This window comes from Nicotiana tabacum, chromosome 19 (genome assembly GCF_000715075.1).
Source record: "Nicotiana tabacum cultivar K326 chromosome 19, ASM71507v2, whole genome shotgun sequence".
Taxonomy (NCBI): domain Eukaryota; kingdom Viridiplantae; phylum Streptophyta; class Magnoliopsida; order Solanales; family Solanaceae; genus Nicotiana; species Nicotiana tabacum.
The window spans coordinates 61,685,683-61,697,001 of record NC_134098.1 but is presented as its reverse complement, the minus strand read 5'-3'; the positions used below and the strand labels follow the sequence as shown (position 1 = coordinate 61,697,001).

At 36.3% G+C, this 11,319-nt stretch overlaps 2 protein-coding genes and 1 non-coding gene across 4 annotated transcripts; 1 reads left to right on the top strand and 2 right to left on the bottom strand.

Annotated features, from left to right (window-relative positions):
• The first annotated feature begins 2,919 nt into the window (after positions 1 to 2,919).
• LOC107800859 (G-type lectin S-receptor-like serine/threonine-protein kinase SD2-5) lies at positions 2,920 to 5,936 on the top strand. Of its 2 annotated transcripts, XM_016624102.2 has the most exons (2): positions 3,028 to 3,267; positions 3,360 to 5,936. In XM_016624102.2, exon 2 carries the CDS (start codon positions 3,520 to 3,522, stop codon positions 5,740 to 5,742), a length of 2,223 nt encoding a protein of 740 aa, XP_016479588.1. In that variant the 5' UTR covers positions 3,028 to 3,267; positions 3,360 to 3,519; the 3' UTR covers positions 5,743 to 5,936. The 2 variants fall into 2 exon arrangements, with proteins under 2 accessions (XP_016479587.1, XP_016479588.1); XM_016624101.2 differs by having other exon boundaries at positions 2,920 to 5,936.
• A 1,895-nt stretch (positions 5,937 to 7,831) lies between these two features.
• Positions 7,832 to 7,904, bottom strand: TRNAA-UGC (transfer RNA alanine (anticodon UGC)). Its single transcript has one exon. It is a non-coding gene; the product is annotated as a tRNA-Ala (tRNA).
• A 685-nt stretch (positions 7,905 to 8,589) lies between these two features.
• Positions 8,590 to 9,241, bottom strand: LOC107800855 (histone H2AX-like). Its single transcript, XM_016624096.2, has one exon. The coding sequence runs from the start codon at positions 9,180 to 9,182 to the stop codon at positions 8,754 to 8,756; it is 429 nt and encodes a 142-aa protein (XP_016479582.2). The 5' UTR covers positions 9,183 to 9,241; the 3' UTR covers positions 8,590 to 8,753.
• Positions 9,242 to 11,319: the final 2,078 nt, after the last annotated feature.

The following is an 11,319-nucleotide window of genomic DNA, read 5'->3' as shown; positions in this document are numbered from 1 at the left end:
CTCAACCAAAAATACCAACAAGTTATATATCAACATACAAACTTAGTCGAACCTTCGAATCACTCAAAACAACATCCAAACACCAAATTACCCTCGGATTCAAGCCTAAGAACTTCTAAATTTCTAAATTCGGCAACCGATGCCGAAACCAACCAAACCATGCCTGAATGACCTCAAATTTTACACACACGTCACAAATGACACTACGAACCTACTCCAACTTTCAAAATTTCATTCCGGTCCCGATATCAAATTTTTCACTGCCGACCGAAATCGCCAAATTTCCAATTTCGTCAATTCAAGCCTAATTCTACCACGGACCTCCAAATCACATTCCAGATGCGCTCCTAAGTTCAAAATCACCTAACAAAGCTAATGGAGCCATCAGAATTCAAATCCGAGATCATTTACATATAGGTCAACATCCGGTTGACTTTTTCAACTTAAGGTTCTAAATAAGAGACAAAGTGTCTCATTCCACTCTGAAACCAATTCAGACCCAAACCAACTAACCTGGTATATCATAATATAGCTTAAGAGCATAAAGAAAATAGAAATAAGGAAGACAGGGCTATAACTCCCGAAACGACCGACCGGATCGTTACAGTAAGTCAACAACTCAGGGGGAGCAGTAATGAGTACATCTAGTAACAACTCAGGGGGAGAAGTAATAAGTACATCTAGTAACATCTCAAGTGATGAAAGAGAAGTATACTTGTTTATTCTCTCTTTATTGTCATCATTAAAAAGGGGGAGATTGTTACATCTAAATTTTAATGATGACAAATTGTGCAAAACTAAATCTTATCTATTTTGATTGTAGGAATCAAGGCACCATCAAAAAGGAAATCAATCAACGCTAATCAAGATTCTCAAGTATGCAAAAATGGAGCAAATCACATAAGATTCAGTAGAAGCTCAAGCCAAGAAAACCAAGAAGGAATGATGAAAGCAATGGGAGACAATTTGAGTGGGAAATACAACATAATGGGAGATAATTTGAAGTGATGCTACTTTCTTCTATAAAACATGAAGCACTCCTTGGATTAATTAATTCACCCGATCAAATGGAGACAATTTGAAGTGTTGCTCCTTTCTTCAATAAAAGCATGGAGCATTTCGGCATGAAACAAAGCTCTCTTTGGATTAATTAATCTAGCATGTCTCTCTTGAAGGAATCAGAGACACCTTTTATCAGTAAAATGGTGTGGGCATCAATCAAAGACCAATCCACAACAGCTCTCAAAACTCGCCTATAAGAATACTGGCAAACTCAAGGATCCAATACGCAACTATAAACAATCTTCTAAGTCTCTTTAGTTCTTAATACAAACACTGTATTCTTGAGTCTACAAGTGTCATAAAAGTTAGGAGGAGTTAGAACACAAAAGAGAGTTGTGTCAATATCCAGAAATTATTGTTGCTAAACATCATTGATGGTGAACGAACTAAAACCATCACTGTTGTAATTCTTTATCAAGATCTAAGAGAACCCTTGTGACCCAGGGAAACTAGACGTAAGTATCACACCGGTACCGAACCAGTATAAAAACTGTTGTGCCTTATTTTGCTTTCAATTCATTTGGTCCATCTCTATCTTATCTATGTGCTGTACGAAAACTAGTCGACTAAACTCACACTTAGTCAATCAAGTTTTAATATACCACAATTCACCCCCTCTTGTACTTTCAAAATTATGTTAGTTCTTTTGACTTCTGGTATTATCAACCGATCCGCATGCTGGTATTTGGTGATTAAAAGATTAATATTCTATTAATTTAAGAGATAAGTAATTAAGGAATCAAATATCAATAAAGTTATAGTACACCAACTTTATGGTTTAGCTTTTAATCTCTCCAATATTAAAATCCATGTCAAAAGCCTTTCTTAATTTACTCTCTTTTAGCTAAGATAATATAGAACCTTGTTCCCTTTCGTTTACTCATATCCAATTAATGATATAGGACGGAAAACTAAAAAAGACTAAACTCTTATTTAGAATAGGAGGAGATAGATCTAAGTTATGGAACAACCGATTTGGCGTGGTCGCGTCGTTATCTTATCTTGCCCTTTTTTATTCTTAAATAATCATATTTGATGTTTTACCCTATTTTTTTATATAATAATTTTACATGTACCTTATTTTTCATATTATTGGTGCATGACATCATGAAACGACGACAAACAATCCAATCTATCCAAACATTGTATATATCAAAACGATACAATACAATACAATATAATACAATACAATAATATACGATACATTATGAAACGATACATAACAACCATCCAAACAAGCTGTAAAGGACATAAGGTAAAATGAGAAATTTAAATTTTTTTCTAATATAAAAATATGTGATTCATTTTTAAAACGTACTAATAAAAATAGTATTGCATAAATTAGGACACACCGATAACATTGTGCATCCAGGGTTGTGCTAGGAGTCTCTCTCAGTCTTCTCAATACTACTTCTAGGGATTAGCGAAAACCACAAGTATTTCATGCCTTCGCAATTTCTAAGATTAAGTGATATTCTAAGAGACGAAAAGAGTATCTCTTTAAATTACTGAAGCAAACAGAATACATTATGACTCATTAATAATAATTGCATATAAGTTGAATTTCTTTTAGAATTTTAAGCTAGTATGAGAACACTGCACCCACTTGGTAGTTGGTATAATATGTGCAAACATAGTGTTAATTATATATTAAATTTTCCTAATCATTCACACATATATAAAACTCTGAACCTAAAAGTGTGTGTATTGACTGGTGGCATTGTGCGCTACCTTTCATGCCTTTGCAATTTAAAAGATGAAATGACTTTTCTAAGAGATGGAACATGATATCTCCTTATTTACTGAAATAAAACTGAAGAATATATATACTCACTAGGATGACTACCATACTACGACTGAAGTCACTTAAAAAATGATAAGAAAAAATCAAAGAGTTTGTTTTATTGGCGTCCCCGCGTGGAAAATCGCCTTATGGTGCCCACACGTAGAAGCAATTGTCCATTTGAGCTATTAACTGTGCAATAGAAAAATGAGGACTTGCCTTGGGTAGACTTATTCGCCAGGTTTGACTGGAAATTAAGCCAGAAGACATGGCCTCAATTTTTCTTTCTTTTGGTAAGCTTATGTTGGATCATTGGACTGTCTTTTGAAGAGTTGATTTCCACTTACTCAAGCAGATCCTACTTTCTGAAAACCAATCCAATGGTTCTTGATTATAGCACATGTCGTGCCACTCTTTTCATGGTTAGTCTCCTCATCTTTTCTTCACATCATCTGATTAGTGGGCAACCTTCTCAAACTTTTATTAACAATTCCTCCATTTCCTGGATCAACAGCCCCTCCTATGTAGTGAATTCAACAGATGGAGTCAATTTGACACCCATCCTTCTCAGGGAAAGCAACGGGACAAGGTTTGTTTGTGGCTTCTTATGTGATTACAATGGCACTGCTTGCGTTTTTGGTGTCCTTTTATTTCCAAATATCGATTATCCTTATATGGATAATCCGAGATTAGTCTGGTCAGCAAATAGGAATAATCCAGTTAGAGTTAATTCAACCTTGCAACTTAGGCAAGACGGAGGAATGTTCTTGATGGACTTAAATGGCACTTTGGTTTGGAATACAAACACAAGTGGAAAGCAGCTTGTTTCAGGCTTCAACTTGACAACGATGGGAAATCTTGTCCTCTTTGGCAAAAGTAATGACACCATTTGGCAGTCTTTTGATCACCCTACTGACTGTTTGGTTCCTGGACAAAGAATGCCTCCTGGACAGAAGCTGATATCCAGCATATCAGCAACAAACTGGAATAAAGGTTTGTTCACATTTGAAGTTAAAAGTTCTGGCCTTTTTGCATACATTGAGTCAAATCCACGCCAATTCTATTTCTCAATGCTTTATTCGGACTTAGACGTAATGTTTTCTAATAATGTGAGGAATCTACGCAACTTGGTATATTTGAGTGTTTACCTAGGGATGTTATTCCCTTACCGTGAAGGAGAAGCTCGATTTTTGAAATTTGAGGCCGATGGGCATTTAAGGGTGTATTACTGGGAAGGATCATCTTGGTCAAAGGAGGCTGATATATTGACAGCCTCCATTGGTGACTGCGGGTATCCGACTGTGTGTGGGAATTACTCTGTTTGTGGAAATGGGCAGTGTAGTTGTCCTCAAACTGCAGTTGGTCAGACAAACTTTCTCCAGCAAATAAATTACAAGAAGCCAAATGAGGGGTGTGTCCTTGTCACACCTGTATCTTGTGCGCATTCCCAATATCATCTTCTTATGGAGCTTAAGGACACGGCTTATATTCCCCTCTATTTGGAATATAGTACCAACAATACGGAGTTGGAAGATTGCAAAAGGTCTTGCTTAAGCACCTGTTCTTGCAAAGCAGCTCAATTTCGATTTAGTGATCCTGCTAACTCAATGGGTAACTGCGTACTGTTGAATCAAGTGTTTACGCTCGTGAACAATGATGGAGCACTCAATAAAACCACTCTTTTTATTAAGGTGCAGAACTCTTCTAACCTACAAGCCTCTCCATCACTTGTGTCTTCAGAGAAGAATCAAAAGCGTGTGGCAACAATTGTAGGATCCACCATTGGAGCTTCGTTTGGTCTGCTTTTCATGGTTTTAACTTGCTTTGCCTTTCTATCCAGAAGGAGAATAGGACTCGAGGAAGCGGAGGAGGAGGAGTTCCTTGACCATGTACCAGGAATGCCTACCAGATTTTCCTTTGAGGAACTAACTGTTATGACAGAAAATTTCAGTAAGAAACTCGGGGAAGGAGGATTTGGTTCTGTAAATGAAGGAACAATGAGCGATGGCACTAAAATAGCAGTGAAGCGTCTCCAAGGTTTCGGTAATGTGAAGAAATCATTCTTAGCTGAAGTAGCAACAATAGGTAGCATTCAACATGTCAATCTGGTAAGACTTGTTGGATTTTGTGCTGAGAAATCACACAGGCTTCTGGTTTATGAATACATGGCCAATGTCTCTTTAGACAGGTGGATTTTCTGCAGAAAGCAGGAACAATTTCTCACATGGGATGTCAGGAAAAAAATTATATCAGACGTCGCCAAGGGCCTAGCTTACTTACATGAAGATTGTAACAACAAAATTATTCATTTGGATATTAAACCACAGAACATTCTTCTTGATCATGATTTCAATGCAAAAGTATCAGATTTTGGGTTATCAAAGCTCGTGGGAAAAAATGAAAGTAAGATAGTTACAACAATGAGAGGAACGCCAGGTTATTTAGCACCAGAATGGTTGAACTCGGTCATTACAGAGAAAGTAGATGTTTATAGTTTTGGAGTTGTGATCTTGGAAATCATCTGTGGCCGAAAGAATTTGGATCGTCTTCAAGATGAGGATGATATGCATTTGCTTAGCGTGTTCAAGAGAAAAGCAAAGGAGACACAACTCTTGGAAATGGTGGACAAGAACAGTGAGGATATGCAGCTTCATAGAGAAGAGGCTGCGGAAATGATGAAGATTGCAGCATGGTGTTTACAAAGTGATTATACTAAGAGGCCTTCGATGTCATTGGTAGTTAAGGTGTTGCAGGGTTTAGTGGCTGCTGAAACCGACTTGGATTACAGCTTTCCATATCCACCAATGACAAGAAGAGATGCCGAAGCTAATCAAGAAAGGGAAGCTGTCGTTGGTATCAGCTTACCAGTTCCATCAGAGTTATCAGGGCCTAGGTAAATTGCAGGTTAAGTTCCTCCATCACTTGTATTTCACTCTGTAACAAAATGTATCTGTAATGTTAAAGTAGTATAATTTCAATTATGACCGGATTTGTGATTGTTAGTGGTAGTATTTATCATCAGTATTGAACAGCTAATAATCACACCATACATCCATACCTTTGAATTATCACTTGTTCTTTGCTGCCAAAAGCCATTTTATGTATTTCAGTAGCAATCTTTGATGCATCATTTGTTTGCCTCTTCTTAAACCATAGTGCACACAAGCTTCCAATTAGTTCTTTCAATGTAAGTCTTTGGAATTCCACCGCCAGAGTTCCCACTTTCTGGATCAGTAATCCTTTTGTTAATCGTAATTATTCCACCACAGACTTCTCTGCCATTACACCCATCCTTCTGAGTGGAAAAGATTCTGGCCCTCAGTACCTTTGTAGCTTCTTCTGCAATTACAAAGTCAAGGGACACCTTCTTGGTGTCCTCTTAGTACTACAACATCTCCGTTAATGGGAATCAATATACTTTTATTTACCCCTAGTTAGTTTGGTCTGCTAATAAGATCCATCCAGTGAAAACCAACGCAACCTTATGATCAAGGTTAAGGAGATGAAAACAGAAGCAAGAGAAACTAGAAATTCTAGCAATTAAAATAAACCCATTAATTTTTTCTTCATTAAATTCTACATACTTAAACATAATAGGATGAGGATAGAGGAAATAAACTTGTCATTCACATAAAACCATTATGAACAAATAAAAGTTCACTTCCCAATCTCCTGAAACAACACCTACATATCTAAAATTCCTGAGAAATAGAGCCAAATTCAGCTTCCCCTTAGCCAATCTTCTTAGGAAGCAAATTCTGGTGAATATTGGGCAGAACCCCACCATTAGCAATAGTTGCAGACCCCAACAACTTGCTCAATTCGTCATCGTTCCTCACAGCTAGCTGTATAATGCAATTCGTTTCTAATGGCAACCAAGTAATCTGTCTTGCCTCATGGACAACTAGACGTACGAAAGAACTGCTAATTGCTTGCATCAGAGGCGGATGTAGCGTACTAGCTACGGGTTCAACTAACCTTATAATTTTTTATGAGGAGTAAAAATTTGTATGTAAAAATTCATTAAAATTGCAAAAATAATAGATATTAACTCATAACTTTAAAAATATAATGGGTTCAATGTTAAAAATCTTAAAATTGAACCCATAAGATTTAAATCTTGGATCCACATCTGGCTTGCATAATCAACTCCTTTGTCACATTTTAGTACGATAAAACCAGACGTATTCTAGAGAAATAAGAAAATCTTTCATTTTCAACCTAATTCTCCTAACTAGTCCTACACATCATACACAGTACATTCAAACAATGCTGAGGCTTAAACTGAAATTCAATCTTCAGGAAGAGGAAAATAAACAAGGGCTAATAATAGAGGACCTTAGTGGCGAAAACAACACTATCCCCAGGGACTTTTCTTTCTCTAATCAAACGCCCGAAATACTCCTCGCTTCTGCCATGAGTTTCTGCATGCTGAGGTACTGAATACCTGATTCTTAATAGATTTTAAATCATAATAATTCAACAATTGGAATTTAATACCAACTTATTCCAAATCTATCAATTAAGCTTCAATCCTAAATTAGTTGAAGTATCCATTCCGATTCAGAATAGAGTTAGACTAATTTATAATCCTCACTCATTGCTCGATTTTAAAGCCGGTCTTGCGTTGCGGAACTTACCTAGTTACATTTCAGCAGAATCGAAGAAGTTAATTCCTGAGTTGAAGGCTTTGTTCGAGGATTTGAAATGATTCGGCCAAGGTGTTCTGTTCACCGAAAGTCATTGTTCCTGTGAGAATAAAAGGAGGCGTTAAAAGAGCTGCTAAAGACAGATGAAACGAAAGTTTAACCTAAGCAGAGTCTCGAGACGGTCAAATCTGGAGCAAGGTTGAACTGCAAACCATTGACAACTTCAGCGAAATTCATAGAAGTCGCAAAATAAAGCGAGGGAGAGTTGGTGTAAAGACGACTTTACTTCGAGAGGAAAAATGCTAAGGAAAAAAGAAATTGCAGGAACCAAAAACTATGGAGATGCGGGGGATCGAACCCCGTGCCTCTCGCATGCAAAGCGAGCGCTCTACCATTTGAGCTACATCCCCATCGTTGTGTTAGGGGCCTGGCTAGCTATTCTTCTCAAGATAAGTATATTTGAGTCAAACAATAATTGCAGCTGTTCTATTTGGAAAACTGTCTAGCTTAATTCCCATTGTTTGGGGTGGATAATTCTTAATTGTATAATAACTACTATACATGCTTAGAAGTTAGTTAGACCTTTTAAATTTTTCGAGATCATTACCACAACATAAACGAAGATAGATCTAAAATTTGATACCACTAGTTATAGACTATAGAATGGATTCTCGTTTCAAAGGTACTAAAATCATTAACCAATAAAAAAAAAGTGATAAAATCTAGGAATAAGGATTTCGAAATAATGGGAGTATTGCTTAAACTATTTGGCTTCCATTTAAATTGTTGAAAATACTTTAAACAATATACATCAAAAAGTTACACCATGTTGCTTGTTGTGTAATTCGATGGAGATTAGTGCAACACAATTCAGTAAAAGAAATGGGTCTTATTTTAGGCAATAGGATGCCCTTAAAGATGGTCAAATCGCTAATAAGTAAAACTCCATTGACGCAATATATAGAGTCTGATTTCAATTTTCATGGCTGTGAGAAACCATTTTGATCTGTAGATTTTTCAAATTTGATTTGCTAATAATTATGATCAAGGTTAAGGAGCTTAAAACAGAAGCAAGCGAAATTAGAAATCTAGCAATTATAGGAAATCCTTTAATTTTTTTCTTCACTAAATTCTACATACTTCAACGCAATAGGATGAAGAAACTCGCCATTCACATAGTACACTTATGAACAAATCCAACTAATTTGCCCCAAAACTCAAAATTCACTACCCAATCTCCTAATACGACACCTAGAGATCTAGAATTCCTCTGAAACAGAGCCGACTTCAGCTTTCCCTTTGGCAATCTTCTTAGGAAGCAAATTCTGGTGAATATTGGGTAAAACTCCACCGTTAGCAATGGTAGCAGATCCCAACAACCTGCTCAATTCCTCATCGTTTCTCACAGCAAGCTGTATATGCCTAGGAACAATCCTGTTCTTCTTGTTATCTCTCGCAGCATTCCCAGCAAGTTCCAATAACTCAGCAGTAAGGTACTCAAGAACCGCTGAGAGATAAACCGGTGAACCGGAGCCAACTCGCTGAGCATAACGACCCTTTTTCAAAAACCGAGCAACTCGGCCAACGGGGAATTGGAGACCCGCCTTTTGAGATCTGGAGATGGATTTTGAAGTTTTTTGGGTTTTCCCTCTACCGCCCACCGATTTGGTTGCTGTTGTTGAAGGCATGTTGAAAGTAGTTTTCGAATTTGAATTGCTTTCCCGGTACGTTTTCCAAGTGATAACATTCTGTGATTATATAGAGTGGATGTGACTTGTTTTGATTGGTTCGTTTAGCTTCCACACGGATTGCCAACTTGGCTATCTTTTTTCTTTTTTTGGTCATCCTGTCCCTAAATTTGATTGGCTGTTTAGTTGTACTAGGATCGCCAGCCTGGCACTAAGTTTCAGCATTTTGCCTTTTCTTATTCTATCTTTAATGTTTTTTTTCTTCACAGAATTAAAAGGAAGTGTAGGGAAGATTAATTGAAGGCCACGGTTAGATGACAACACAATTATTTGAATTATGAATTTTGTTGTCTTTAAAAGGTATTTTTCACTTATTTTTAGTTTATGGTTCATAATGCCATTTTCCTAGAGTTATTTATTGTATATTATAAGTTTGTGTGTAATTTAAATAAAATAATGATAAAAAGAAAAGGATTTGAGGCAATTCGAGCTAACATGATAGGCTTGTTTATGTAACCGACGAAATTTAGTTGATTTTTCAGCCATATTTATTTTTTAAGAGATTATCTATTATAAGTTAGAGTGATTTTATTGAGACAAAAAATCATTTAATAACTTTTATAAAAAATGATTATAAGTTCGATGATATCATGGGTGGTCCAAAAACTTGTAAAGCGAAGTTGTAAATTAACGATGCAGGGTTAATAATGGATGATTTGCTTAGGCTGACACTCTTTCAATTAAAAAGCTCTTTCAAAACATAAGTGGGAGTTTTCATAAGGTTTCTTGGAGGAAGTTAACTTGTAGTAACAATCTTAGCTTTTCAAAGTGGATCACTGAATTTGGCTGTCCAAGGAAGACTATTGACCAGAGATAGACTTGCCAAACAGGGGTTACAGACAACCTATCATGTCCCTTGTACAATGTCAAGACCCGAAATTTCCACCTTCGGGATCGTGATGACGCCTAACATTTCACTTGCTAGGCAAACAACATTAGAATAATATTATTCATTTTAAAATAATTTTTATATTAATTAATAACAAGAATTAAATGTGAAAGTAAAGTCTGAAATGTAGTGAATAATTCATAAAATAACGGTGTTTAAATACCATCCCAGAATTGGTGTCACAAGTGCACGAGCTTCTAGAATAATACAAATAAAGGTCTAAATAAAATAAAGTTGTCTGAAAACAAGCACACAGCTAAAGTAAAGTAGATGGGGACTTCAGAACTGCGGACGCAATGCAGTTATACCTCAAGTCTCCTCTGGTAGCTGAAATACGAGCAAATCTATGGTACGTCGCTGGGACCAACTCCGAAATCTGCAGAAGAAGTGCAGAATGTAGTATCAGTACAACCGACCTCATGTATTGGTAAGTGTCGAGCCTAACCTCGATGAAGTAGTGACGAGGCTAAGGCAGGTCACTTACATTAACATGTACGCAATAATAGTAATAACCACAATAATAGAATTAAATAAGGTAACTCATTTCTAATAGTTGAAGTCAACTCATCGGTCATAATCAATTATTATTTAAATCAATTTCCGTTGCAACGTGCAACCCGCTCCCACAACGTATTCATTTTCAATCATCCCATATATATATTTTAATCAAGTATATATAGACTTTTAAATAAGTCTGTTGCGGCGAGAAACCCGATCCCCCAATATGGACTTTTAACAAGTCTGTTGCAGCGTGCAACCCGATCCCCCATTATAGACTTTTAATAAATCTGTTGCGGCGTGCAACCCGATCCCCCAATATGAACTTTTAATAAGTCTGTTGCGGCGTGCAACCCGATCCCCCAATATGTTCATTTACCAATTCTTATAGAAGAAATTTACCCCAATAAATGCAACAATTAATATAAAAATTTTAAGACAACAAGCATACAATAATTATGATTTAATTATGAAACAAACAATGACAAATAGCAATTTATTATGGAAATCGGGGAGAAATTAGGCAGTTTACTATTTAATATGCTAAATGTCAAGTAGCAATTAATGCACATAAATCAAATCAGCATGCAGCAATTATTGCAGAAATTCAAGAATTAATATTTGACAAAGAATAAGAGAGAAACAATTATCATAACAATTAATTCGTGTATTAAAACAAATTTAGGATTT

Excerpts from the sequence above, each read along its gene's own strand:
- LOC107800855 (XM_016624096.2), bottom strand. The coding sequence starts at position 9,182 with ATGCCTTCAACAACAGCAACCAAATCGGTGGGCGGTAGAGGGAAAACC.
- LOC107800859 (XM_016624101.2), top strand. The coding sequence starts at position 3,226 with ATGGTTCTTGATTATAGCACATGTCGTGCCACTCTTTTCATGGTTAGT.